Source organism: Pseudorasbora parva, chromosome 12, assembly GCF_024679245.1.
Source record: "Pseudorasbora parva isolate DD20220531a chromosome 12, ASM2467924v1, whole genome shotgun sequence".
Taxonomy (NCBI): Eukaryota; Metazoa; Chordata; class Actinopteri; order Cypriniformes; family Gobionidae; genus Pseudorasbora; species Pseudorasbora parva.
In genome coordinates this window covers 9,523,651-9,549,624 of record NC_090183.1, presented here as the reverse complement: position 1 = coordinate 9,549,624, position 25,974 = coordinate 9,523,651, and the positions used below count along the sequence as shown (strand labels likewise).

At 40.7% G+C, this 25,974-nt stretch overlaps 1 protein-coding gene across 1 annotated transcript; it reads left to right on the top strand.

The window, feature by feature from the left end:
• Positions 1-5,006: 5,006 nt before the first annotated feature.
• cldn10a (claudin 10a) lies at positions 5,007-25,053 on the top strand. The gene is made up of 5 exons (XM_067458276.1): positions 5,007-5,770; positions 21,987-22,148; positions 22,251-22,332; positions 22,428-22,532; positions 23,933-25,053. Exons 1-5 carry the CDS (start codon positions 5,551-5,553, stop codon positions 24,075-24,077), a joined length of 714 nt encoding a protein of 237 aa, XP_067314377.1. The 5' UTR covers positions 5,007-5,550; the 3' UTR covers positions 24,078-25,053.
• Positions 25,054-25,974: the final 921 nt, after the last annotated feature.

The following is a 25,974-nucleotide window of genomic DNA, read 5'->3' as shown; positions in this document are numbered from 1 at the left end:
CTAAAATGTTACATTGCAACTACAAAAACAACATTACATCATAGTAGGTCAAATATACACAAACTACACATTCATACATACATACAATCTGGTTTCGAAAGTAGTCTTACATGTATGGATTAGACCAATTTTAAAACACTTAAAAAACATCATGATTATGTGTAATAAACCATAATGTATGATGATGTACTCACCTTAGTTAATGTTTTAATTAAGGGGTTGTTCATCCATGAAGTCATGAATGAAAGACTTTGAATTTCTGTTAGTTCTTGATGATTCATGAGATATTAATGCACGTAGTAATGCATAAGTCATGCATGAATTAATGCATGAATTCATGATAATTCATGTAACCTTAGCGTAAAGTGTTACCAATGAATACAATGAATGATAAAGGAATAAAGTGCATAAGATGTCTAAAATAAATGTGAGTAAGTTGAGTGTGGCTATGGAAGAGTTACGTTATCTTATGGAAAGATAAACTGTTGTTTCTCTGAAACTAAGGTGAATAACCTTATTATGCATCAAACAAATAAACTAAAGATTATTTGTTATTAACTAGCATTAGTTATATTACCTCTAATGTAAATTAGAAAATCATATACTGATAATATACACCAATGCCAAGGTCTCTAGAAAGAGGTTTGGTTAAAGGTGCACTATGCAACTTTCCATCCACTAGAGGTCGCCTATTCAAAACAAATGTGTAGTTTGATGACGCCAAGTTTGAGCGCAAAATCTTGGGATGTGGTCTTCACCTCACAGCCGGTGGAAAATAGGACTCGGGCAGAAATCACGTTCATGCATGCGGTTATTAACGTTACTGTAGTGTAAAGCAGAGCAGGACAGAGTGTTGTGGAGCTGAGTACAGCTGCTGGAGCGATTGTTACACAAACACCCGCCTTGCGAGAAATGGGACTTTTATTATGACGGGACAGAACACAGTCGCCGTGCGCCATTACGCTTTTCCGGTCATTGGTATGAGGTGATTCAGCTCTTTTTTATCATATTAGATCAATTTAAGTGTGTTTAAAAAGATGTTATGACGTTACACTGTGGGTTCGCTCGGCGCTGCTGTGACATGTTCACACTGCTAAGAGAAAAACGCTTCTGCCAAAGAAAATAAAAAACTGAGGGTAACTCAGGGCAACTGAGGGCAATTGACAGGCAACTCCCTCAGACGTCCCGGCTCCTTGGTTAAAATAGCAATTTTCTCACAATTTACAAATAGTTGGAAACATTTGGGATATTGTAAGTACTCAACTGAACAAAATATATAACACTGGCCTAGTGTCTTTTGGATATTTTACTGCAAAAATCCTACATAGTGCATCTTTAAGTGATATTTACGTTCCACGTGGTTGAGTAAGCAGGTGATGACTTCTTCCACTGGTTTTGCTGGGAGACAATGCAGTGGGGAAAGGAGCTGAAATTCGTTTCAACAGCCTTGAACACCAAGATCTGTGGGATGCTGATCTCCTGGAGCACCAAATGGTCCTAAAATCTGGAACACTCAGATGAGGCCCTGAAGTAGGTTCAGAAGGTCCTCAATCTGTAACACGCAAATGAAGGAACCTTGTAGTGAAGATTTGCTCTCCTGAGCTTAACCTTGATGAAAATGTCTCTGTGTGTCTTCTGCCTCTTTGGGCCAGACACTGACAGAAGTAGGTCCATCCGCTCTGGTCTCTCTAGCATGGAGACTCAGGACATGCTGTAGTCGTATCACTGGACTAAATCTGTGAACGTAGTGTTGGTTAATGTCTCTTTCCTTACAGGCTGTTGGCTGTAGGAGGAGATTGCGATTTGGCTCTTCTCCATTCCAGTGTTGCGATTGGCTGCTGGCATCAGAGGGGGCACACAGTGTGGCCCACCCTTCTTTCCCCTGTGGAACTTATTTGCATACTGTACACAGTTAGAAGTCTTTAAAGTGTCTTTAAAGTTTATCAATGCATTTCTCACTTTCCAAAGCACCATCAGAATACCCTTGGCAATATACTTAACAAAGAGACACCAAACATGATGAAAAAAATATTGAACTTTTATGCGTTCATTCATTTGTTCATTTGTAAGATGTTGCATTACAAATAGCTGTCACTGAGAATACTTATTTCTCTGAATATGTATGAGATGGATGCGTGTAGTTTGCATCAGTCTTAAGGTTTCAAAACATAGTTGTGAATGGATTTGGATGGATCATTTTGGTCTTTCTTTGTTTCAACCACTTCTGCTGAGGTCCTGAGGAATGTTTATGGTCGTCACAAACCAGGACATTAGGGATCATTCTTTAGGTGGGTTAAGGGCAGAAACTGCATGTGGACCAATGAGAAGACCTGTCTTTCCTGGGCTTGGTACCAGAGGTCTTCTTGTCCTCAAAGATGTGTCTGGCTGTTGTCGGAACATCTTTATCTTATAGCGGTGAGTAAGTGGCTCACCGGCCACTTTTGTTTAGGTACAATTAGGTTTATTAGGTGTTTATTAGGCTCCTTAACACATATCTAATCAGCCAATCAAAATCACACCTATACCCTTTAAGGTCATTAGCTGCATTAGCTGCACACTGTAAAAAAAAGTTACCGGGTTGCCTTAACATTTTTAGGCAGAAAATTTGAAATAAAGTTCATTGAAATAAAAAATTTGAGTTAATACAATGAACATTTTTGAGAATTGACCAATTAGTATGAAAAGGTTTTGTAAGCATACTGTACAATTGTGTTTTATTTGTTATAATGCAATGAAACATGCCAAATTGTGCGTTTTTCATGATTTATCACAAAACATTTGAACTGTGGTTCAAATACAATAATATTTTAGATTTTCTATTTATTGAACCTCTTTAATTGTATCAACTCAAATTTTTAGGCAACCAGGTTGCTTACTTTTTTAAGTTAAATCAACTATATTTTTTTTACAGTGCACGGTCCTGCCAAATGCGAGGATGCCAAGACCAGAGTTTCCACTGTCAATTCCGGGGCTTGATCAGGCCATATCTCGGGGCTTTCTCTGGGCTTTTCTCTGTTTTTTTGGCCCACCGAATACCTTGGTTCAAAGTTGGCCACCTGAGGTTTGGGGAGTGGCCATGAGCAAAGGCGGAGTTTACGCCAAAGGTGCTTACTCCTTGCTTATTTGAGGGAAATTAGAAAAAACAGTGCATGAGGCAAGAGAACATTAATCTAGTTTGACTGGCGTTCCAGTGCACTTTCATGGGTAGAAGGTTGGAAAAACACCATTATTTCCCATGTTGTTATATCAGGCTACTAGGCTTAACTTACGTTTCAGACACCAGCAAGTGGGATGGGATCTTGTACTTTCAATGCTAGCTCGCTATTGCTAGCCTCTGAAAATGACTTACCCTACTTTTAAGGAGGGCTTGGCTACTCAGGCCAATAATATACAAATACATATTGTATTGTATAATATACAATGTATAATATACAATATGCAAATGTGGCCTAAAATAACTGTGATCAGGTTAAAAAAACAAAAAAAACAACACCTAGATTTCCCGTTTGAAAAGTTTTAAAAAAGTTATGATGGAAACCATATGACTTTTCACAGTTTTTTTTAAAACTTGTAAATCTACTTTGTTTATTTTTGTTATCTATTCATTTTGTAGATGTTTTGTTATATTCCTGAGATAATGCTGTTCTTTTGTTGACCTAATAAGTTATTAAATGAAATGGCCAATGTAACTGATATACCTTCACACATTACATAATTGTAATTTATGTGTTCTTGGCTGAGCCGAGCAGCTGTTGACTGAAGAAGCCTCACTGTTTTGGTCAGGTCAGGTTATGTTTTGTAACTTCCTCTGGGGGACTAAGGGGAAATTTTTAACAGGATCTGTGGCTGAGAACAGGCAGGAAGACCCATGCTGACCTCTGCTAACTGGAGCCTCCTGGTTACACAAACATGCTCTCCAACTCAGATACAAACACATTTACCATTTAAATATTTTTGCCAAATACCCCCCCCCCCCCCCCCCCCTTTATCCAACAGCAATAAAACACCCGTAACATTTGAGTAAAGTGAAGATCTGTTATTTTAAGCTCAAGGTGTAATGTTCACACAGGAAGCGTGACTGGAATTCTAGACAGTGAGGATATTTTACATGTACTCTCTAATATGAGTTTTGAAGCACATTTTTTATGTGCAAATTATATTACAAAAATAAATTCTTGTTTATTCTTGTATCAAAGAGAATTCACCCGAATTTTTACAGTACCTCTAGATGGCAACGAAACCTCGGATTAGAACGTCCTCAACCTTGGTAAACCAAAACCATAAAAAATGTTTTTATAATAAATATAAACTGAAATAAAATAAAATCTAAGAAACTTTAAAAATGTTTAGGTAAAAAAATAATTTACTCATAGTCATGTTCTTCCAAACACAATATACATTGAAGAGATCATAAGTGATCTATATGAATCGATTGATTTAGTAAAAAAAAAAAATCTGAAGAGACATGATCACTTTATATGATAACCTTTAATTTAGGCTTCACATATAAACATCAATCTACTTAATTAAGTTGTTGTAAACCAATGAGGTTCATTCTCGTGTTACGCATCACGTTTGAGCTTCCGCAAGAACCAATGAGGTTCATTCTCGTGTTACGCATCACGCTTGAGCTTCAGCAAGAACCAATGAGGTTCATTCTCGTGTTACACATCATGTTTGAGCTTCCGCAAGAACCAATGAGGTTCATTCTCGTGTTACGCATCACGCTTGAGCTTCAGCAAGAACCAATGAGGTTCATTCTCGTGTTACACATCATGTTTGAGCTTCCGCAAGAACCAATGAGGTTCATTCTTGTGTTACGCATCACGCTTGAGCTTCAGCAAGAACCAATGAGGTTCATTCTCGTGTTACGCATCATGCTTGAGCTTCCGCAAGAACCAATGAGGTTCATTCTCGTGTTACACATCATGTTTGAGCTTCCGTAAGAACCAATGAGGTTCATTCTCATGTTACGCATCACACTTGAGCTTCAGCAAGAACCAATGAAGATGAAAAAAGTCTCACGGGTTTGGAATGACATGAATGTGAGTAAATGATGGCAGATTTTTTATTTCTTGATGACTAACCCTATATAAAATAACAGTTCCAAATGAATCCTATATGCAAAAATTACATACTTTAAATTTATCTCTTACATCAGACCCTTATCTGAACACTTTTCCTCAATATCCACTGGAAGCATGGACTTTTCAGGCCCTTCCAATAACACCCATCTTTAATGTACTCACCTCCTGACCTCCAGCATCTTTGCAGACTCTCTTAAAATGATTCTTGCAGAGTGATGTTTGGGTGGGTGTGTGTGTATGCGAGTGTGTGTGGTGTTGTGGGTAGTTTATATGAAAACAAAAGGCTATTGGTCAGCTGTTGAAAAGGTTAGTAGCCAGAGCCCTCCCTGCTGAATATAAAGCAGCTTTGGGGGGGAGACCCATCAACAAACAGTTCAGTCCTGACCCAGAACCCCTTACGAATGTACTGATTCTTGCCTTTACTAGACTTTCACTTTATTTAACTTTAATACGACATTGGGAAATGGGTAATATGGCAACAGAGATTATTGCCTTCCTTCTCACCATATCTGGATGGATTCTGATCTCCTCAACGCTCCCAACTGACTACTGGAAAGTGTCATCAGTGGATGGGACGGTCATTACCACGGCAACTTTTTGGTCCAATCTCTGGAAGACGTGTGTTACGGATTCAACCGGAGTCTCCAACTGCAAGGACTTTCCTTCTATGCTCGCACTGGATGGTACTTTATTACTTACTTTAAAACATTTGTTGACATTTTATTTCTTGTCTGAATGAATGGTCTGTATGTGTTTGTGAGTTTTGGTCCTAGTCAAGGTGTCTAATTTTTCGGGAAAAGTATGGTGTTGGATTGCCCTAATGCTGTTTTGGCAGAAGCTTCTACAACACTAACAAACCGAAGCCAAACCGATCACTTGACCATTTAAACAGGGAGTTTATTGTGTTATAATTGTGCTTAATTGATTTAACATAATGCTGACACCAGTTTAAGAAGGCAATAATTTGAGCTCTGTTGAGGTAAAAAGAGAAACAAAATGATCTACTTGTCTGAAACACTATTTCTGACTCACTACTTCAGTTACAATCTGCAGGAAAAATAGTGTTTATAACGAGCATACATTCGCTTCATTGTGTCTGGATGGCACACCCACAAACAGGAGGGAACACACAGACAGCTTGTTCCCTCAGGCTGCCGTGCAAAAGCAGGTGGTTAAGTATTTGAATGTTTTTAATGCATAATTGCAATGTTTGAGGCACTGCATATTTGTGACGTGACCTTTGGACGGCTAACTATAGAGTTTAATGAAAGGCTACATGTGTGGAAGGAGATTGCCATGCTGTTTCTGTATGCTTGCTAAGGTTTTCTGAGGGTGCATCTCAATCAGCTCCCTAGATCAGCAGTCTAGTGACTGATCAGGGATTCGCCATTTTAAGCACTTTCTCAATTGCAAAATCCTTTCAGTGCATTAGGGCCCTGTGCCAAATGGAACCCTTAGTAATAACTGAACCCTAACTGATCTTCTTCCTAGTTTAAACTTTTGTGACATAATGCCACTTTGACTGTCAGGTAGAAGTCTGCTTGCAGGCTTGGCAAAAGTGTGCATCGATGGTGCATATTGGCCACAAAATACAAGCCTAAATGTTGGACTTAAAGGCCTATTGAAGTGCCTTGAAACGTACAGCATTATTTAACGTGTAAACATATGAAGACAGGGCAGAACATATAGATCAGCTCCTTACCTTTTTTAAATAGCCAATAGCATTTAGCTTATGTTACAGCTTCAGCTATAGCAGAGTAAGCTGCAGTTTCCTACTAAACTCTGACTGGTTCGCCTCCTAATATCCTCCATTAACACTTTAGAATACAGCATTTTATGTAGAATTCAAATGTGTCATGTCCGATATGTTTTGTGGTCTGTGCCGATGTTTCACTGTATGTGAAACACTATGTGTCTCTGGACTGGAGCAGACTGTGCGCGTGCTTCAGCGGTTTGCATGAGATTAACATGAAACCAGACTTCATTCGCCCTAATGGAAAGCATATAACACTGTCCAGAGTGATGTTATTGAAATCATTGATGCATATTGGCGGAAGTGAGAGACTATTTTTGAATACTTATTTTCACAATTATGTTTTATCTAAATGCCTGCATCTGTTCCAGTTAGTCCCTGATTAGTTAATCTTTCTCCACCTATGCATTTTTAGTTCCCTCATTCACCCTGTGTATTCCCTTTTGGGTTCATACCGTTGTCAGTTATTGTTCAATGTCATGCTGTTTATGTAAATCAACAGTAAGCGCTATTTTGACCATATCCTTTTCCATTTCCTTTCTTCATTGGCAAATCGTGACAGAATAACTGACCCTCAAAACGAGTATAAAAGAAGATGGACTAACCCATGCTGCAACTCCAGACAGCTGGCCGTACATGGGATACCTGGACTAGATGCTCCAGGATAATGGCCTTCTTTTCACAGCCAGTGAGATAGAGGTGCCTACTGAGGTGATTCCAGAGCTGAGGACGCAAAGGCCACAGGCAGGTCAGTCCATATTAGAGCCAGGAGCGGACTGTGACATGATTAATTTGTGGTCCGGGGATCCAATTCCCACCCAAGTCCACACCCTCGAGTCCTCATTATCTTCACCGGTCCCGTCCGTAGATCTTCTGTCTAAATCCCTGCCTGCCTTCTTGATCCCATCTCCATCGCTGGTCACAGCCAGTCCTCTGGATCAAACAGCACCACTGGTGCTGTCCAGCTCCTTGGCTCTACCCCTGCCGCTCTCTCCCTGCGGCTCATCACCCATGCCTCGGGCTTCCCTACCAAAAACTCAGCTAGAGGCCAAGTCCCAAGCTACACCTTGGGTTTCCAGGCCTATATCTCCACATTGGCCTGTCAGCCTGTCACTATTGCCTTGGCTCACCGCTCTCTTATCACATCCGCGGCTCCAGGTCAGCCTCTGGTGGCTAACTTCAGGTCAGCCTCTGGTGGTTGACGCACAGCCTATGCCACGGACTTCCAGGATTTGGGCTGGCCCTCACCCTGCACCCCTATGGCATCAGCATGCTCCTCCCTTCCTCCAGCCTCCCCGTCGGCCTTGCTCGCCACATTATCGTTCTAGTCATCCGAGTCCTGTGAGCCAACAGCTCCAGGCCTGCGATGTCACCCTGGTCCATCAGCCATTCTATTCCTCCCCTCACCATGGTTCCGCCTCCGCCGATCAGCCCCAGGGTTCTGTCTGCCCCTGCAGGCAGGAAACTGCCCTGGATCCTCCCTCCATCAGTGCCACCATGATAATGTTGCCCACCTACCTCAGGTGCCTGTCTTTCACCAGCTTCATGCCCTCCTCCAAGGCCTCTGCCTCATTGCTACTTTCTGGACTTTGTCGTCATCATGGCGTGAGAATACGGCTTTTCAAATGTTACAATTACATTTTGTCATTCTTGCACCTGTTCCCGTTAGTCCCTGATTAGTTAAAGAGTTACTTCAGCAATTAGCGTATGGCTTTGTATCAGTAGAAACCCTGGAGTATATCCCCCTGAGACAAGATTTATGCATTTTATTTCTTAAAAAAAAAAGGAATTTTTGGCCAAAGGCTGAAGACTACAGACATTTCCGTATGTTTTCAACCCATGCATTAACGGTGGGATCTCACTCACAGCTCAGCTCGCAGCTGCAGGCATTCATGTAAATAGATTGGTGCGGATCAAAGTAAGTGTATCACCTTCTCAAATTAATTTCTATGAAAGTTAAGCTTCCAAATGCATGAACTGAAAACGCGACAGACTGAACACGCGCTGTGAATCTATTCCACGAGTGAGGTCACGCTTACCTCAGCTCTCATCGAGAGAGCTCATTTAGCTCTTCCTGTGAGGACAGAGACGGAGGGAATCTTATGCAAGTAAATAAAAAGAGAGAGAAAGAGACAAAATCCACAACGGGTCTCAGGAACTGTGATGTTGATGCTCAATCCAGACGGATCTCAGGAACTCAGATGTTGATGCTCAATCCAGACGGATCTCAGGAACTCAGATGTTGATGCTCAATCCAGAACGGGTCTCAGGAACTCAGATGTAGATGCTCAGTCACCGAACAGACGGGAGAGAGCATCAGGCTGAACGTTCTTAGAACCTGGCCGGTACGAGAGGGTGAAGTTAAAATGGTCAAAGAAGAGCGCCCAGCGAGCCTGCCTGGATGTTAATCTCCTGGCCGAACGGATGTACTCTAAGTTCTTGTGATCCGTCCAGACCAGGATGGGCTCCGAGGCTCCCTCCAACCAGTGACGCCACTCACCCAAAGCAAGTCTAACTGCCAGCAACTCCCGGTTACCTATGTCGTAATTACGTTCTGCTGGGTTTAACCGGTGAGGAAAAAAAGCGCACGGATGCACTTTCCCATCAATGGGTGACCGCTGGGACAAAACGGCGCCTACCCTGACATCAGAAGCGTCTACCTCAACTATAAACTGGTAAGCCGGATCAGGAATAGAAAGAACAGGCGCAGAGATGAAACGGGCCTTTAATTCATCAAAGGCTTTCTGAGCTTCGTTATTCCAACGGAAACCTACTTTAGTGGAGGTAAGAGCAGTAAGAGGTTTAGCGATCTGACCAAAATTTCTGATAAAACGTCGATAAAAATTGGCGAATCCCAGAAAACGCTGTAACTCCTTACGTGTGTTGGGTACTGGCCAATCAGCGACCGCTCTGATCTTAGCGGAAGCGGGGCAAATCTTCCCAGCGGCTATAACAAAACCGAAGAACGTAACCGACTGTTTGTGGAATTTGCACTTCTCCGCCTTGACAAATAACTGATTCTCTAATAGCCGTTGTAAGACTAGGCGAACATGCTGGCTGTGTATCTGCATAGAAGGGAAGAAGATGAGAATGTCATCTAGATACACAAAGACAAATTTGTTAATCATGTCTCCCAACACTTCATTAACCATAGTTCTGGAAGACAGCCGGTGCGTTTGCAAGACCGAACGGTAGAACGGAATATTCCCAGTGCCCCGAAGGTGTATTAAATGCTGTCTTCCACTTGTCGCCCTCCCTTATGCGAACCAAGGTTATTTTCGTAAACGAAAACTGAAACTAAGACTAAAACTATTGGTCAAAAAACATTTTCGTAAACTGAAATAAAAAAAAAAAATCTGAATAAATAAAAAACTAAAACCAAACGAAACTAACTACGCTTACAAAAAAACTAACTGAAATAAAATAATAATTAGCAAAAATAAATATTCATTTTCGTTATTAATAAGCCCTATTTAATGTGGTGGAAAATCTGACTGTGGCGGTTGAAGGAGTGTTTGTATATTGCGCTACTGCACGTGAAGTGATCTGAGGAGATTAACCGCTGTCCTGTGACGGACGTGTGCAGACAGGCAACACATCGCTAGTCCTAAACGGCAGTTCGCAAAGAATCAATGCGTCCGTGGCAGTGAAATGGGAAATAACACAAGGTAATGAGATGCACGTTGAACTTCTTTTAACTTAAGCTCACTGTTTTAGAATGCCGTTTCTTACGCGACGAGAGACGCAGGCGCAAAAGTCAGCAACTAGTAGCAAGTACTAGCCTACTGTGCGTTTGAGATTTCATGTTTGCATAATATTGACAGTCTCAAAGGTGTTATCATAATCATTTACTACTAATAATATTATTATCTGTGTGGAGACATTTCCCCACAAAGTAGGGAATACCAGGATACACATACACACACGTTTGTTTCACTATATAAGTGAGGACATTGCATGGACTTCCATTGATTTTATATCAGGTTAATGATATTTTATAGCCCCTATAACCCAATCCCTATCCCTAAACCTACCCATCCCAAGAACGTGCAAAACAATAGATTTAAATAAAAACATGTTTTGGCCGATTTATAAGCCTTTAACTAGTGAGGACATTTGACTGGTCCTCACTAGTTAAAAAGGCTTATAAAAAATAATAAAGTTTCATAATATTTTACTAGATAAAAGAGGACATTGGTCCCCTTTACAATTATAGCACAACACACACACACACACGCACAACAGTGTGTGTTGGCTGTATTCAGATGACTTTAGCTGTGCTCTTACGCTGCTAGCCTTCATTGTACTACTGAAGAAATTAAAATAAGGTTTTAATTGTTTAACAATATTTCATCTTTGTTATGAATGAGTTTGTCTGGAATTTATAATTTTTACTTTTATATTTTACGTTGCATTTATTTTGTTCTTTAAGATAGATCCTCTGAGTATTAGCCTATGTCAAAAATATCAAATATAATTTCATTTTTAATCTCCAGATCATTAGGTCATAGTTTGACTCAAGCTTTTTTGCTCAAAGGTGAAGACCCAACTTTATGCATGTTTTGTAAGACCTTCCTGGGTTTAAACAATAATGCTTGTTTATCAAGTTATTTCACTTAAGGAAGTAAGATTAAACTCTAATCTGTGCAAACATTAAACTTTGCTGAAATTAAAAACCTTGATTTGGTCTCTACACTTCATTATGGTAACTCTGCTAAACTATAATTACTAAAACTAAAACTAAATAAATAAAAACTAAATAGAAATGTATTTGCAAAATAAAAACTAAACTAAAACTAGCAAAACCATTTGTAAAACGAACTAAAACTAAACTGAAATTTGTAGCAAAATTGAAAACGATACTAAAATAAAAACTAATTTCAAAAAGCAAAACTATAATAACCTTGATGCGAACCAAGTGATAAGCATTGCGCAGATCTAACTTGGTGAAAACACAAGCTCCCTGCAATAATTCAAAGGCGGTCGACATTAAAGGTAAGGGGTATTTATTTTTAACAGTAATTTCGTTTAAACCTCTATAATCAATACACGGGCGGAGGGAGCCGTCTTTCTTCTTAACAAAGAAAAAACCTGCCCCGGCAGGGGAGGTGGAGCGGCGAATGAGACCGGCAGCAAGGGCTTCGTTAATGTATTTGTCCATGGCCTCTCTTTCTGGACCCGAAAGGGAAAAAACGCGACCCTTCGGCGGAAAAGTACCTGGGAGGAGATCGATGGGACAATCATACGACCGGTGAGGAGGCATGGATGTAGCTCGAGCCTTACTGAACACCCGATCCAGATCAGAATACTCCGCCGGGACCCCAGAGAGATCGACCGCAGGAATCTGTAAAACAGAACAAACGGGATCAGAAGGAGCGGGACCAAGACAAAACACATGACAAGACAGTGACCAAGACAATACGAGACTATTCAGCCAATCAACGTGAGGATTATGTTTAATCAACCAGTCATGCCCTAAAATGATGGGTGACTGGGAAGAATGTAACAAGAAAAATTTAAAATCCTCACGATGATTGCCAGAAACAAAAAGACTTACAGAGGGTGTGCAATGAGTGATCTCTGCCATGTGTTGCCCTTTTAAAGTTAAAGCAGACAGATAGTCAGTTAGGGTTAGCGCAGGAATTCCCCTAGACTCAGCAAGAGAAGCGTCCATAAAACTCGCCTCAGCACCGGAGTCCAACAAGGCCTGAGAGTGGAACACAGAGTTATTATAGCTGATAGAGATCATCAACATGGTACGAGACTCAGGAGAAGAGCCAAGATGAGAAACGCCCACCGATACTCCCGGGATCACCAGTGGGCGGAACGTTTTGCTGGGCAGATGAGAGCCTTATGCCCCGGCTTACCACAGTACAGACAGAGACCATTGGTGAAACGATGCTGTTTCTCCTCTGCGGTCAGTCGGAGCCGACCCAGTTGCATAGGCTCCACCGAGGAGGAAGATGGAGAAATAATGTCGCTCACACCCAGTGACGGATCGGAGAAAAGATGGTGAAACGAGCGGCGAACCCTCCGCTGTCTGTGGCGAGCCTCGACTCTGAGAGCCAAATCGATAACTCCTTCTAGAGATGTGGGAAGATCATGTGACGCAATCTCATCTTGAATGCTTTCATTGAGACCCCTTAAGAACTATTGCTTTCTGGGCTGTATCGTTCCACTCACTGGATACGGCGAGGGTCCTGAACTCAATCGCATAATCAATAACAGTAGACTTATCTTGAGTGAGATGGGTCAATGTGGCAGCAGCTAGGTCGCCTTGAACACTGCGATCAAAAAGCTTGGTCATCTTGGAGCGCAAGGTCTCAAATGTAACACAACAAGGGTCCTTGGCTCCCCAGACCGCCATTCCCCAGTCTCACGCTCTGCCTGTTAGCAGTGTAAGGACATAAGCAACCTTTGACACCTCAGACGTGAACCTCCAAGGCTGGAGTGCAAAGACTAGTGAGCATTGGTCAAGAAATGCCTTACAAGACTTAATATCCCCGTCGTAGGTGGGTGGATTAATCACTTGGGGTTCTGGTCCGGAGTTACTCGGAATCTCAGCTGGTGGTATATGAGCTTCTCTTTCTCCGACTGCCTGTGCCACCTGTTCCAACCTGTTGTGGATCTCGGTGAGACGGCCCGAAAGTAACTGAAAGTCATGTGAAGCTGAGTTGAGTAGGGAAGAGTGCTGGTCTAATCTCGCCCCCTGCTGGGCCAAGGCTGCTTGGAAAGAGTCTCCGCTCGCCTGACTTGCAGACTCCATTTTTGGCGCGTTCGTCCTGTGAGGACAGAGACGGAGGGAATCTTATGCAAGTCAAAGTTTATTAAAATAAACAGCGAGAAAGAGAGAGAAAGAGTCAAAATCCACAACGGGTCTCAGGAACTGTGATGTTAATGCTCAGTCAGATTGAATCTCAGGAACTCAGATGTAGATGCTCAGTCAGAACGAATCTCAGGAACTCAGATGTTCATGCTCAGTCAGAACGAATCTCAGGAACTCAGATGTTGATACATAATCCAGAACAGTTCTCAGGAATTCAGATGTTGATGCACAGTCCAGAACGGTGAGGAGCACTGTAATCGCCCAAACGGATCTTGTCTAAAAACGAGACCCACCAAAGAGCAGAGGAAAAACATCAATAGTTCACAGATGTGCACAGTACCAAGTTCAAAGTGTAGTCAGCCCCAGTCTAAAAACGAGGCTCGTTGACAGTAGAAGAATCCGACTAGTCCACAAGGAAATAATCCACAAGAAAGCGTTGCACAGTGTTCTCACAAAATACCGGGAGAGGGAGCAGAAGACAAAGGAATTAACAAATTCCCGCCGAGTCCTGGAGGAAAAACACAGTGGAAACCAAGAAAACCCGATCAAAGACCAAAAATAGTCACACACAGCATGGCAGCAAACACCCAGGAGAAACACAACGAACGCGCACAGAACACAGCACACCTGGACCTTAAATAGAGGGAAACAACACCAAACAGCTGTGGAAAACAATCAGGGATAACGAGAAGGGAGGAGACAGAGTGCACACATGGAACACAAAAGGTAAACACACAAAAAGAGCAACCGATCACACTGGGATCCTGACACTTTCATGACGGTGAATGTAATCTGACCCCTGAAGCATCACTCATTATATTGAAAAGACACATTCAGTTTTCAATTGTAGTGTCTGTTCTCTAACTGAACAGATTTTATGAAAATGAATGCGGTCGCGGTGGGAAAGTGAAAGTGACGCAGTAATCTAGAAGCGGTAGCTTTAGGAGTGGCCTCCTAGGGCAGCGAAGCATTCTGGGAATTGCTGTCTTTCATCTCCATGAGACAAAAGTGCATGTTCTGTCTTTTCTCAGTCTAGAAAGCACCAAATAAAAAAATAATTTCACATTTCTACTACATTAATGACCCGGTATCAGGGGCGTAGCCATCTTTTCAGAAGTGAGGGGGACAGAAAAGTCGTAATAACAATTTTTAATAATTTTTGGACCGATATAATTTATTGCATCTCTTGCTTTTAATTTAGGCTTTTTGTAGTAAGGCTAGTGTGGATGGATATTAACGAGTGTGACATATGCCTGATCAAAATGTATTAGTTTCATTGGCAAGTATCAATACTGTTGGTGAATTTGCGCACAAAAACTTGTCACTTTTATTAAAAATATTTTAGAGCCACTATTTGATGAAGTCTATTTGAAGTCAATATTGATGAACACAAAGCATGTCTAAGAGTTTTAATTTTGTGTGCTCTTTCGAGACAGGCCTTTGTTACAGCTTTGTCACTTCCTGTCATCTTCATGAGTGTCTACACTTGTGCCAGACTAAAGTAATTTATTTTGATCTGGAGTGTGATGGGGTTTATGGCTACGCCTTCCACATTGATTGGCAGATAAACCCCACGCTTCCAGCTGTCATTGAGAGCCACAAATATGTGCCTCACAATGATTCTTACAACTTTCTCCTTTGTGTGAGGGCCTTTTCTTCTGATAAAGAGTCCCAAGGTGATAAAGGGTGCAGGTATACATAAGCCTATGCTCCATTACTAATATTTCATAATATTCCATGATGTAGCACTCATGCAGTCGAGGTAAAAATATTTAGCTGAGACTGTTATTGTGCTGGTGCAGAGCAGGTTTAAGACTGCCGTGGACTGTACAGTTATTGATATTCTTCATATTGTTATAAAAATATTTTTTCCAGTATACATTTTAAATGATTTTGAGCTTTTATGGGCATTTTTTTACCTCTATACCTTAATTTTTAAACCTAATTATATGCATGCATCATCTTTTGTATTAGTTTAATAAATTGTATACAATTGAATTAGGCCAATTATAAAAGTAATAAGACACAATAGTGTTGTAATTAATCAAATTAGTATCAAGTTAATATTAATTAAAAATTAATCTTAAATTAAAATTAATCTTAAAAATGAATTAAATGGAGATGGATACCCTGGTGCTGCTCTCCGTGGGCAAATACTCGTACGCATCCACAAACCCGTCTTCGCCTTCGCTGCTCCATCTCCACAAGATTCTCCGTTGTTTCAAGACTGCATTAAACTGTTTTCCTGTATTCTGTCTAGACTTTGCGTTTGTAGCAGCACTTTCTGCTTTGATCGCCAGTAACTGCAGGTCATCCACTCAGAAAATCGCTGAATTGAACTCATTCAGCGCGAGCGGCTATATATAGTCTCTGTCTGCCTGTGACGTCTTGAGTAGAACGGCCGCGCCTGTGACGTCACATGGCCAGTTGAGCGCGAATTAATTGTGACGTTTTTGTGGGCGGAGCTTAGTTGGAGGTAGAACGATTTCCCTGATCGCTTTACTAAAACTAGCCAGCAAATAGTTTTTTAAGGTGAGCTTGTTTTTAAACAATGACAGGCAGGGGCGTAGCCATCTTTTCAGAAGTGTGGGGGACAGAAATGTTGTAATACCATTTTTTTTTTTTTTTGGACCGATATAATTTATCGCATCTCTTGCTTTTAATTTGGTAAGATATCAAATACACTGCTGAACAATAACCACTTATATCTATAATATTATTCTCCTATTTTTTATGTCAATTTTATGAAAAAATAAAAAATAAAATTCTGATGTAAACCAGCTGTTCTCTATGTGAATATATAGTAAAGTGCAATTTATTCCTGTGATCAAATCTGAATTTATCATCATTACTCCAGTCTTCAGTGTCACATGATCTTTCACTAATCATTCTCATATGAGGATTTGATGATAATGATCAACACACATTTACGATTATTATCAGTTGTTCTGCTCATGGTGATGCTTAAATTTTGTGGAAACCATCTAAACATTTGTGGTAAAATCAAAAAAGAGAGAAATTAATACTTTTATTGATCAGACATGCATTCAGCTGATCACAAGGGATATTTTTAATATTACAAAAGATAATAATTTATTTAATAAATGCAAATAAATGCTGTTCATTGAACTTTCTATTCATCAAAGAATCCTGAAAAATAAAATGTATCATGGTTTCCACAACATTTAAAAGCAGCACAACTGTTTTCAACACAGATAATAATCATAAATGTTTCTTGATTATAAAATCATCATATGAGATTGATTAGTGAAGGATCATGTGACACTGAAGACTGGAGTAATGATAAATTCAGCTTTGATCACAGGAATAAATTACTATATATTCACATAGGAAAAAAGCTGTTTAATTTGTAATAATATTTCACAATATTACTGTTTTAACTATCTTTGATTAAATAAATGCAGCCTCGGTGAGCAGAAGGTACTAAACGTAAAAAAAAAGCTGCATTATTCATATGATATAGGCCTACTTTATTGCCAATAAATAGGAAACATTGAGATGGCTTGAAAAACACACATAAAGCATATATTGTCGCACTCATCTGATTGTCGTCGTCACGTTTCATCACTCATAACGATTGTTTTCGTTCAGCTGCAGCTCCAGCGTGACTGTATTACTTCTACGAATTCACTTTTGGACTTTCTGTGAGAGCGCCCTCCTCATATTTAGATGCGAATAAAATGACAGGTCATGCATAGATTATTTTTTGTCTCTGATTTTAAATCTTTAAAACAAAAGTAATTATAAGTAGAGACACGCCCACTTGTGTCAGCCTCCCCGCCCATGATCTGATGCGGATTATGTGGTTAAAGGGGGGGTGAAACACTCAGTTTCAGTCAATCTCATGTCAATCTTGAGTACCTATAGAGTAGTATTGCATCATTCATATCTCCAAAAAGTATTTAGTTTTATTATATTTATAAAAGCTAGATAGGCTGTACAGAGTCTTTCCGAAAAAAAACAAGCGGCTGGAGGCGTATTGTGTGGGCGGAGCTAAAAAATGAAGAGCGCGCAGCTACTGCACAAGAGCCCCTGAAAGCGGTGATGTCCTCAAGCGTGGAAAAGAAAATGTTAACGTTACCCTAAATAAACCATGGCTATCAATCAGATTCAACTAATACATATACAATCCAGAATCGGATCTGGAGGCTAAAATAAATTGAACAGGAGAAGCAGCAACATCAGGACGTCCGTCTCTGTGGTATATACTGTATTTAGTGGCTTGTCAACATTTGCGTTTGTTTACTTGAGGATTGTGAGGACGTTATTTGTTTTATGGGCTATTGTATGCAACTAAACCTTAGCAATCGCAAGCAAAATGGTTTTGCAGTCAGTGGCTCACCACCTGCATCCAAACCATAGACTGTAAAAAAAATATGGACGTAGTGTCCATGACGTCACCCATAGGATTCTGGTAAGCTGTTCTGAAACTTAAAGTAGGGGCGAGCTGGGCGTCGCCATCTTTCAAGCGAGTCATCACGTGTCACTCCCGGATAACAGAAAATGGGCAAAAAGGCAGGATGTCAGAGCTTAGGTGACGCAATGACTATAGACGGCAGATAAATGGCTATCCAGCTGTAACCACAGCCTTAATTATGCAGAACTTTAAGGCTTTATATAACGTAAACTAAGGAGTTATACAAATATTCACCCCCCTCACAGTTGTCATGAAGGTTAAAATTAGCAGTATAGGCCAAAACCACAATTTGTACCAGGCTGTAAACATGTTTTTTTTCTGCTGTAAAGTTCAAAAAGAATTTCAAAGAATTTCTACATGGGGCTCAATGAGATTCTGCTCCCTTCTGGAGCCTGTCCCTAGTGACCAGTTGAGGAATTGCAGTTTACATTACTTATTGTGTTGAACCGTATTGGCTTCAAGAGAGATCGCGGGAGGTTGCCGCTTGATCCAAACAGGTGGACCACTCTCTCATCTGCCAGTCATCTCCCTCCCTGGAAAAATGGAATGCTTTACAGCTTCCATGTACCAAAAAAATAAATAAATCCTCCGTACTAGCGGTGCAGGCACTTTACGTCACTTCATTGTTGGCAGCCTATCAAGCAGAGTTGCTGGAGGAACTGGGTAGTCAGCTGGATGCCGGCAATCCAAACCCGGGCATCTGGGAGGAGATCTGCAACATAACAGATCTCAACTTGTGCACCTCACGTGGTGCGTTCCAAAGATGCGGCCGTACAATGGCTCTTGCCATTGCGGGCGAGAGATCGCTGTGGCTTAATCTTTTTTTTTAGATTTTCTTGATGCTCCAGTCGATGCTAGTGGACTGTTTGGTCCAACCTTTGCGGCGATGAGACAGAGGTGTGACCTCCAGAAGAAGGAAGGAGAGGCGTTTGACATAATGTCTGCCACAGAAAAGAGCACCGCGTCCGCTGGTTCTCTCGCGTTCTGTTGTTCCAACGCAGAACAGGAGGTTTTTGAATGCGTCCAGGATGGCGAAACCCTAGAGCATGGAGCAGGCAAGGGTTACAGGTTTCAGTTCGCTGTAAAACCACCCCTGTTCAACGGGATCATAGCAAACTGTTGCAAGTGGGGATTCAGCTCGTGTTTTGAAGGCGAAATATCCTCCCTTTTAGAGAAAAGAGCTATAAAGACGATTTCCAGAGGGGGAAACTCAGAAAGGCTATTACTCCTGTTATTTTCTATTTCCAAAGAAAGACGAGAGTTTGCACCAGATAATGGACCTGTGTGTTCTAAACAAGCACTTGAAGAAGTACAAATTCAGGATGCTCACAGTCGCAGCTCTCACACGCGCTATCCGCTGGGACGATTGGTTCACTGCGGTAGATCTCAAGGATGCTTACGTTCTTATAAGTATCTATCCCGCGCACAGGAAATATCTCAGGCTTTCCTTTCGGAGCAAAGCATACGAATTTGTCACTCTTCTATTTGGGCTCTACCTCACTCCTCACGTCTTTAGCAGGTGCATGGAGATAGCGTTGTCTCCACGTGCTCACTCGCGGGAGTGCGCGGAACCGTACACAGATATGCTCACGTCTCATCTAACGAATCTGGGGTTCAGAATCAACAAGGCCAAAAGCCAGTTGATTCCATCTCAGACAACAGGGTATCTGGGCTTGCGAATAGACTCTGTGGCATACCGCGCCATGCTCTCGGAAAGGAGGATAATGGCGTTTTATCAGTGCCGTGCCCAGTTTCGCAGGGGAAACTTGGTATCGTTCAGAACCTGTCTCCACCTTTTGGGCATGATGGCTTTGTCGCTGTCCGTGGTCCCATTGGGCTTGCTAAAGATAAGGGACTTCCAGCGATGGGTAGCAGCGAGGCAACTGTGTCCTCATCAGCACCTCGCGCGCCGATTGAGAATACTTGGGGATTGTGTGACAGCTCTTCGTCAGTGGAAAGCCCCCTGTCTATTTCGGGAAGGGGTTCCCTTGGGGGGGGTGTCGCTGAGAAAATTTGTGACATGCATAGCTGTCGGGCTGGGGAGCTTTTTTTTAAGGGCAGATCGGTAAATGGTCGCTGGCCTCCCCAGCTTCGCGAACTTCACATAAACATGTTGGAGTTGATGGCAGTCTTTCTTGCCCTGAAACATTTTCTCCCGTTCCTGAAAGGGTTTCATGTTCTGGTCAGGACACACAACACGACGCAAACGCAAAGTGTCCGCTGTTTTTCTCTCTCAGGACGAAAATGCGCCATCGGGTGTGGATGCACTGGCACACCCGTGGCCGAACGTGTTGCTATATGCCTTCCCACTGCTGAGTCTAATTTCTCCCACCCTGGAAAGAGTAAGAGAAAACGGATTATCTCTCCTGCTGATAGCCCAATGCGTGGTGAGTGATGTACTCTGCTTTTTACAAAGCTTAATGGACAAAGGGAGAGCGTTTTCTGCTATTAAAGTTTACCTGGCTGCCATTTTGGACTGTCACATTGCCTTTGAGGGAGTTTCAGTGGTACAGCACCCTCGTGTATGCCGTTTTATGAAGGGAGTGAAGCGTCTGAGACCAGAATCTAAGCGCCTGGTCCCATCATGGGATTTATCCTTGGTTCTGAATGCTTTTACTCGGGCTCCATTTGAACCTCTGGAGAGTGTTGATATTAAGCTCCTATCTTTGAAGACGATCTAGCCACTTGCTTTAGTATCAGCTAAGCGAGTGGGTGAGTTGCATGCCTTGTCGGTTTATCGGACATGTCTGAATTTTAGCGCGGGTGGTGACAAGATTACATTGTTGCCTAACATCGTTCCTTTCGTTCCCAAAATCAGTGATTCAGCTTATAATTGCTCTGTTTTGGAGTTGCGTGCCTTTTACTACGTAAACAGGACACGATCGTTCAAGAAGAATGATCAGTTATTCCTTTCATGGGCCACCCCGTGTAAGGGTAAGTCAATCTCCTCGCAGCCCCTTTCCTATTAGATGGTAGAGGCGATTGAATTGGCCTATACGTCTATGCATTTATCCTATACATTTATCAGATTTTACCATCTGGATGTCACGCCGCCTTCTATGGCTCATGCATTTCTCAGTGTTGGCTCTTTGGAGAATTGAAAGGTTATCTTTCGTTCTTGCCGGGTCTGTTCGGTGGCTTCGGAAAGCATGCGTTCCAGGAGTTTGCTATATCATTCCCATATGTGAGATACCGAGCGATTGTTTGAAAGAGAACGGTAGGTTACTTGCGTAACCCTATAGTTCTCTGAGAAGCTTCCCTAGCTCGCATAACACAGGGGAAGAACATGCTCAGAATGCCGTTTACGGGGATCACAGCCATTTATATAGGGAAGGGGTGGGCTCCGTGTATGATCTGGGATTGGTCCGTCCTTCAGACAGACGTGGTGTAACTGAGGCTTCCATAGTCTATCACGCCTGGGAGCGTTACCATATGTGAGATACCTCGCTCTCTTCTCAGAGTACCGGGGTTACGCAAGTAACCTAACGTTTCGCCATGTATGCCATCATTTTCCAGCGAACGTTTATGACTGTAGTTCACTGTTAACTATAGCGATGAAAATTATAATAATTTTTTTACATTTTTTAATAATTTTAAAATAATCATGACATAATTACATTTAATTTGTATTAAAATAAAATAAGCAGAAATAAGGAGGAAGTAAATGATTATGTTAAATTACATGTTTGAATGATACATTTTTAATAACTGTAACCTATCATTTTTGTGAACACCAGTGGAAATGTTATAAAGCAAGCATAAATCTGATCTATCTGCGGGTCCTACCAGGCAAGGAGAAAAAAAGCTTCTTGTTCACTTAGTGATTAATAAATTATTCCTTGAAATATAACCTACATCGCTTCTACTTTCCTGTTCCTGCAGCTTATATCCAAGTGTGTCGTGGACTGATGATCTCAGCTGTCTGCCTGGGATTTTTTGGCGCTACCTTGGCGTTAGTGGGCATGAAGTGTACTAAAATTGGGGGATCAGAGACCACCAAAGCCAGGATCACCTGTCTGTGTGGACTACACTTCATTCTCAGTGGTAAATGTTGCCTACACGGCATGGTTTCTTCTTTTCTAAAGCATTTGCAATTTCCACATTTTAGAATGAGTGTCCTGTAACGATACACCATCCTCTCTGCAGGAATCTGCTCTTTGACCGCCTGTTCTCTCTACGCACACCGGATAACATCAGAGTTTTTTGACCCCTTATTTGTGAAACAGAAGTAAGCAGCGTCTTATCATAACATTCTTCCCACAATTTCTTGTATGCATCCCATTACCTATTACCAGCACTAGTATTTTGCCTGTTTGGATTTAGGTTTGAACTCGGAGCAGCCCTGTTTATTGGCTGGGCAGGATCTGTTCTCAGTGTTCTTGGAGGATTTATCTTTTGCTCTTCCATGACAGAGGGACTCAGCATCAGGTCTGATTCTTAGATTGTCCACTTACATACTGAATCGCCTGTTTTAAAGGGGTCTTAGAATAGTTGAATTATATTCATATACATTTTTATATGTTATGTCTTATTATACATTTACATTTTACATGCTTGCACATGCACACACAATAATTCTGGAATTAAAATGTCAAATAAATAAATGTGTTTGTAGAGCGACAGTTCATGAAGGGTTTGGAAAGGAAACAGGCAACATTTCTGCCACCTATTGACGAACAATCGTAGCATGAAAAGGAGATTCAAGCCGTTTATCATCATATTTTTTCATATGAAAGTAAATGTTTATGCAAGTAAAATATATATATTTTGTTAAAAAACATTATACTGATGTTGTTTTGTTGGGGGAAAAATACATAGGTTTCAGACATTTTTGAGTTATACGTTCAAATAAATATAATTAAATACATTGAAATCAATGGAGTTCATTCTGGAAATTCTCATGTTCTTATAAATTTCATCTAATTATAAAATAGCTCATGCCTCACACTGGTTTTTGCTCTAGATCTTGATTTAAAAAAATAATAAAAAGGAGTAAATTAAGTTATAGAATTTAAAAAAAAGTCCCATTTAAAACTAACATTTTTGTGCATTAATGTGAAATTAATGATTAGATACAATGTGTTTAAGTTATGACTGTTTTATAAGCTTATAAAGTCCAAAATACACAAAGGTGAATAGTTTTGAATGCATTAGGCCATTTAATTTGTCAGCATCCTTAAATGTCAGCATCCTAAATGATGACCATGTTTAAAACATAACCAGTCCATTCACATTAGGATATTTAAACAATATTTTTAAACAACAGAAGATCTAACAAGAGTTAAAATGGTCTTGAACTGTTTATTAAAGGCAGCAAATCAATAAATACATAAATGAATCAGACTATTTATAGGAATGGTTCACCCAAAAATGATCATGTGATGAAATGATAACATTCAACCCTGTATGACTTTCTTTCTTCTGTGCACAATGATATATTAAACAATAGGTATTTTATTTTGGATAAAAGCGTCTGATAAAATAGTGTGTTGTTGTTGTTGTTTTTTTTTTGCTAACTATCATTTATATATTATTGTTTTATTAATATTTTGATTCAGCTCTTATTTTTAATATTTTCAGTTTTCTTTCTAATTTTAGTTCTGGTTTTAGTCATTTTGTTATGTAATTATATTATAGTTTAGTAAGTATATTTCTATACAGCTTTAATTTTTCTTTTCGCCTTTAGTAATTTTATTTCAACTTACTTTGAGGTATTTGCCAAAGTACCATTTCTAGTTTTCATTTAAGGCTAATCTAATATTTATTTTTTTAATAGTTTTAATACAACACTGGTTCGAATGTCTTAAAATCCTTGTCCTCTCTGACAGGGAATACTCCTACAACGGTGCCACATCTTTCATATCAACACGAACCAAGATCACAAAGATGGGCAAGAACTCTGCGACTCCTCAGAAAGATCCTCCAGACCAACGCAGTTCTGGCAGGCAGTTTCAGAGGAATGCGTACGTTTGATTTCAGCATCCTCAGTAAAGCTGGATATTATAACAAGTGAAGGCCATCAAGTATACACTGTGTAAAGTCAACTATCAAACACATTCTTGAATGGAGGACCTGAGATCATTGGGCTGCTTTCATCATTTGAGGCAAGAAGACTGCAGAGGCAAATGTCATATAATTATAAATATATATATCCTATATGGGTAAATCCAGATATTTTTCTTTTACAGAGGCTATTTTGATGAGATGTATCTATATAAAAAAAATCTGTTTCATTTCATATTTTACCAATAAGAAACCTCAAAAAAGTTTGCAAGTATGACATTGTAATACAATTGCCAGATTTCTTCACTTGGGACTTTGAACTTAGTCAGGTGAACTGATGACAGAGAAGACGGGGAGAACAGCTGCGCTCCACCGACCACAGGAACATGCTGTCTCAGTTCGGAAATTGCGCCGGTCCTGAAGTCTCTCTTCACCTCCTGATCAGTGGAAACTCGAGACTCTGACCCCAGTTTTTAGAGCTTTCAAGTGGCTGGAGCTTCCGTGGGCTGCTGCAGGTTGGCCGAGTCTCCTTGTTCTGTCGGATTCTTCCTTAAACAAGTGTTCAGTGTCTCTGTAAGAAGGTTTCCAAGTATTTTAGGGTCAGTAGGATTTTTTAGTTTTTATTTTTATTAAACAAACGAACACTTTTATTCAAACAGGAGGCATTACATTGACCAAAAAGTGACAGACATAAATAAATATTTATTTCAAATAAATGTTGTTCTTTTAAACATTGATAATAATCAGAAATGTTTCCTGAAATGCAAATTATCATATCACGTTGCCTTTGGCTTTTGGCTTGCTTAGTTGGGGACACCTATATTTCAACTATAATACCGATCTGCCCGCATTGACACTATGATAATTGAAATTGGCTTGATAACATCACAGTTTTCTCCAGAGCGGCTGTACAGCCGAATCAAATTCTGTTGCATTATCTTCCTGTTAACACTGTGAAGCTGCTTTGAAACAATTGGTTTTATATAAAACGCTATGAATAAAAGTGATTTGATTTGATATTAGACTGATTTCTGAAGGATCATGTGACACTGAAGACTGGATTAACCCATTTATTCCCAATTTTTTCCCAGACACAAAAATATCCAAATCATGTGTCATTAGTATCCCTTTGAAACAATCAATCATAATTTTTAGAAATTTTCATGGAAAAGTGTGTGAAAAAGTGGGTTTTATGATCGGTCACAATTGTGACCGGTGGGATACTGTGTTGTATCAACCATTGGATAGATTGAATATAGGTCTATTGATTGAATATAGGTCTATTGATTGAATATAGGTCTATTTAACCTGTGCAGTGTGTTTGTGAGTGTGAGTGTGTTTGTGAGTGTGTGTGTGTGTGTGTGAGTGTGTTTGTGTGCGTGTGTGTGTGTGTGTGTGTTTGTAAGAGTGTATAAAATCCTTATATCAAAGGCTAGTTATTATCACTTTTAAAAATTCCCGCATTGCCTCTAAATGCTCTCTCATTGTAGTGTGAATATTTTACATATAAGCCTTATACTATTGGATCGCTTAAATACTCCATCTTTATTTTTGACCACTTGCAGTTTTGCCCTTGGTTCTTCTGGGCGCTTTCTTTCGGGCGTTTAGAGGCCCTTGGGGCTTGTCTGGGCCCTCGGGCGTTTAGAGGCCCTTGGGTCTTCTGGCTGGACCATCGGGTGCTTAGAGGCCCTTGGGCCTTCTGTCTGGACTATCGGGCGTTTATAGGCCCTTGGGGCTTCTGGATGGACTCTCGGGTGCTTAGAGGCCCTTGGGGCTTCTGGACCGACCCTCGTTGGGTGCTTAGAGGCCCTTGGGGCTTCTGTCTGGACCCTCGGGCGTTTAGAGGCCCTTGGGTCTTCTGGCTGGA

Coding starts and splice junctions, on each gene's coding strand:
- cldn10a (XM_067458276.1), top strand. CDS start 5,551: ATGGGTAATATGGCAACAGAGATTATTGCCTTCCTTCTCACCATATCT. Junction 22,149..22,250: donor ACTACACTTCATTCTCAGTG/GTAAATGTTGCC, acceptor TCCTCTCTGCAG/GAATCTGCTCTTTGACCGCC. Junction 22,533..23,932: donor ACAGAGGGACTCAGCATCAG/GTCTGATTCTTA, acceptor CCTCTCTGACAG/GGAATACTCCTACAACGGTG.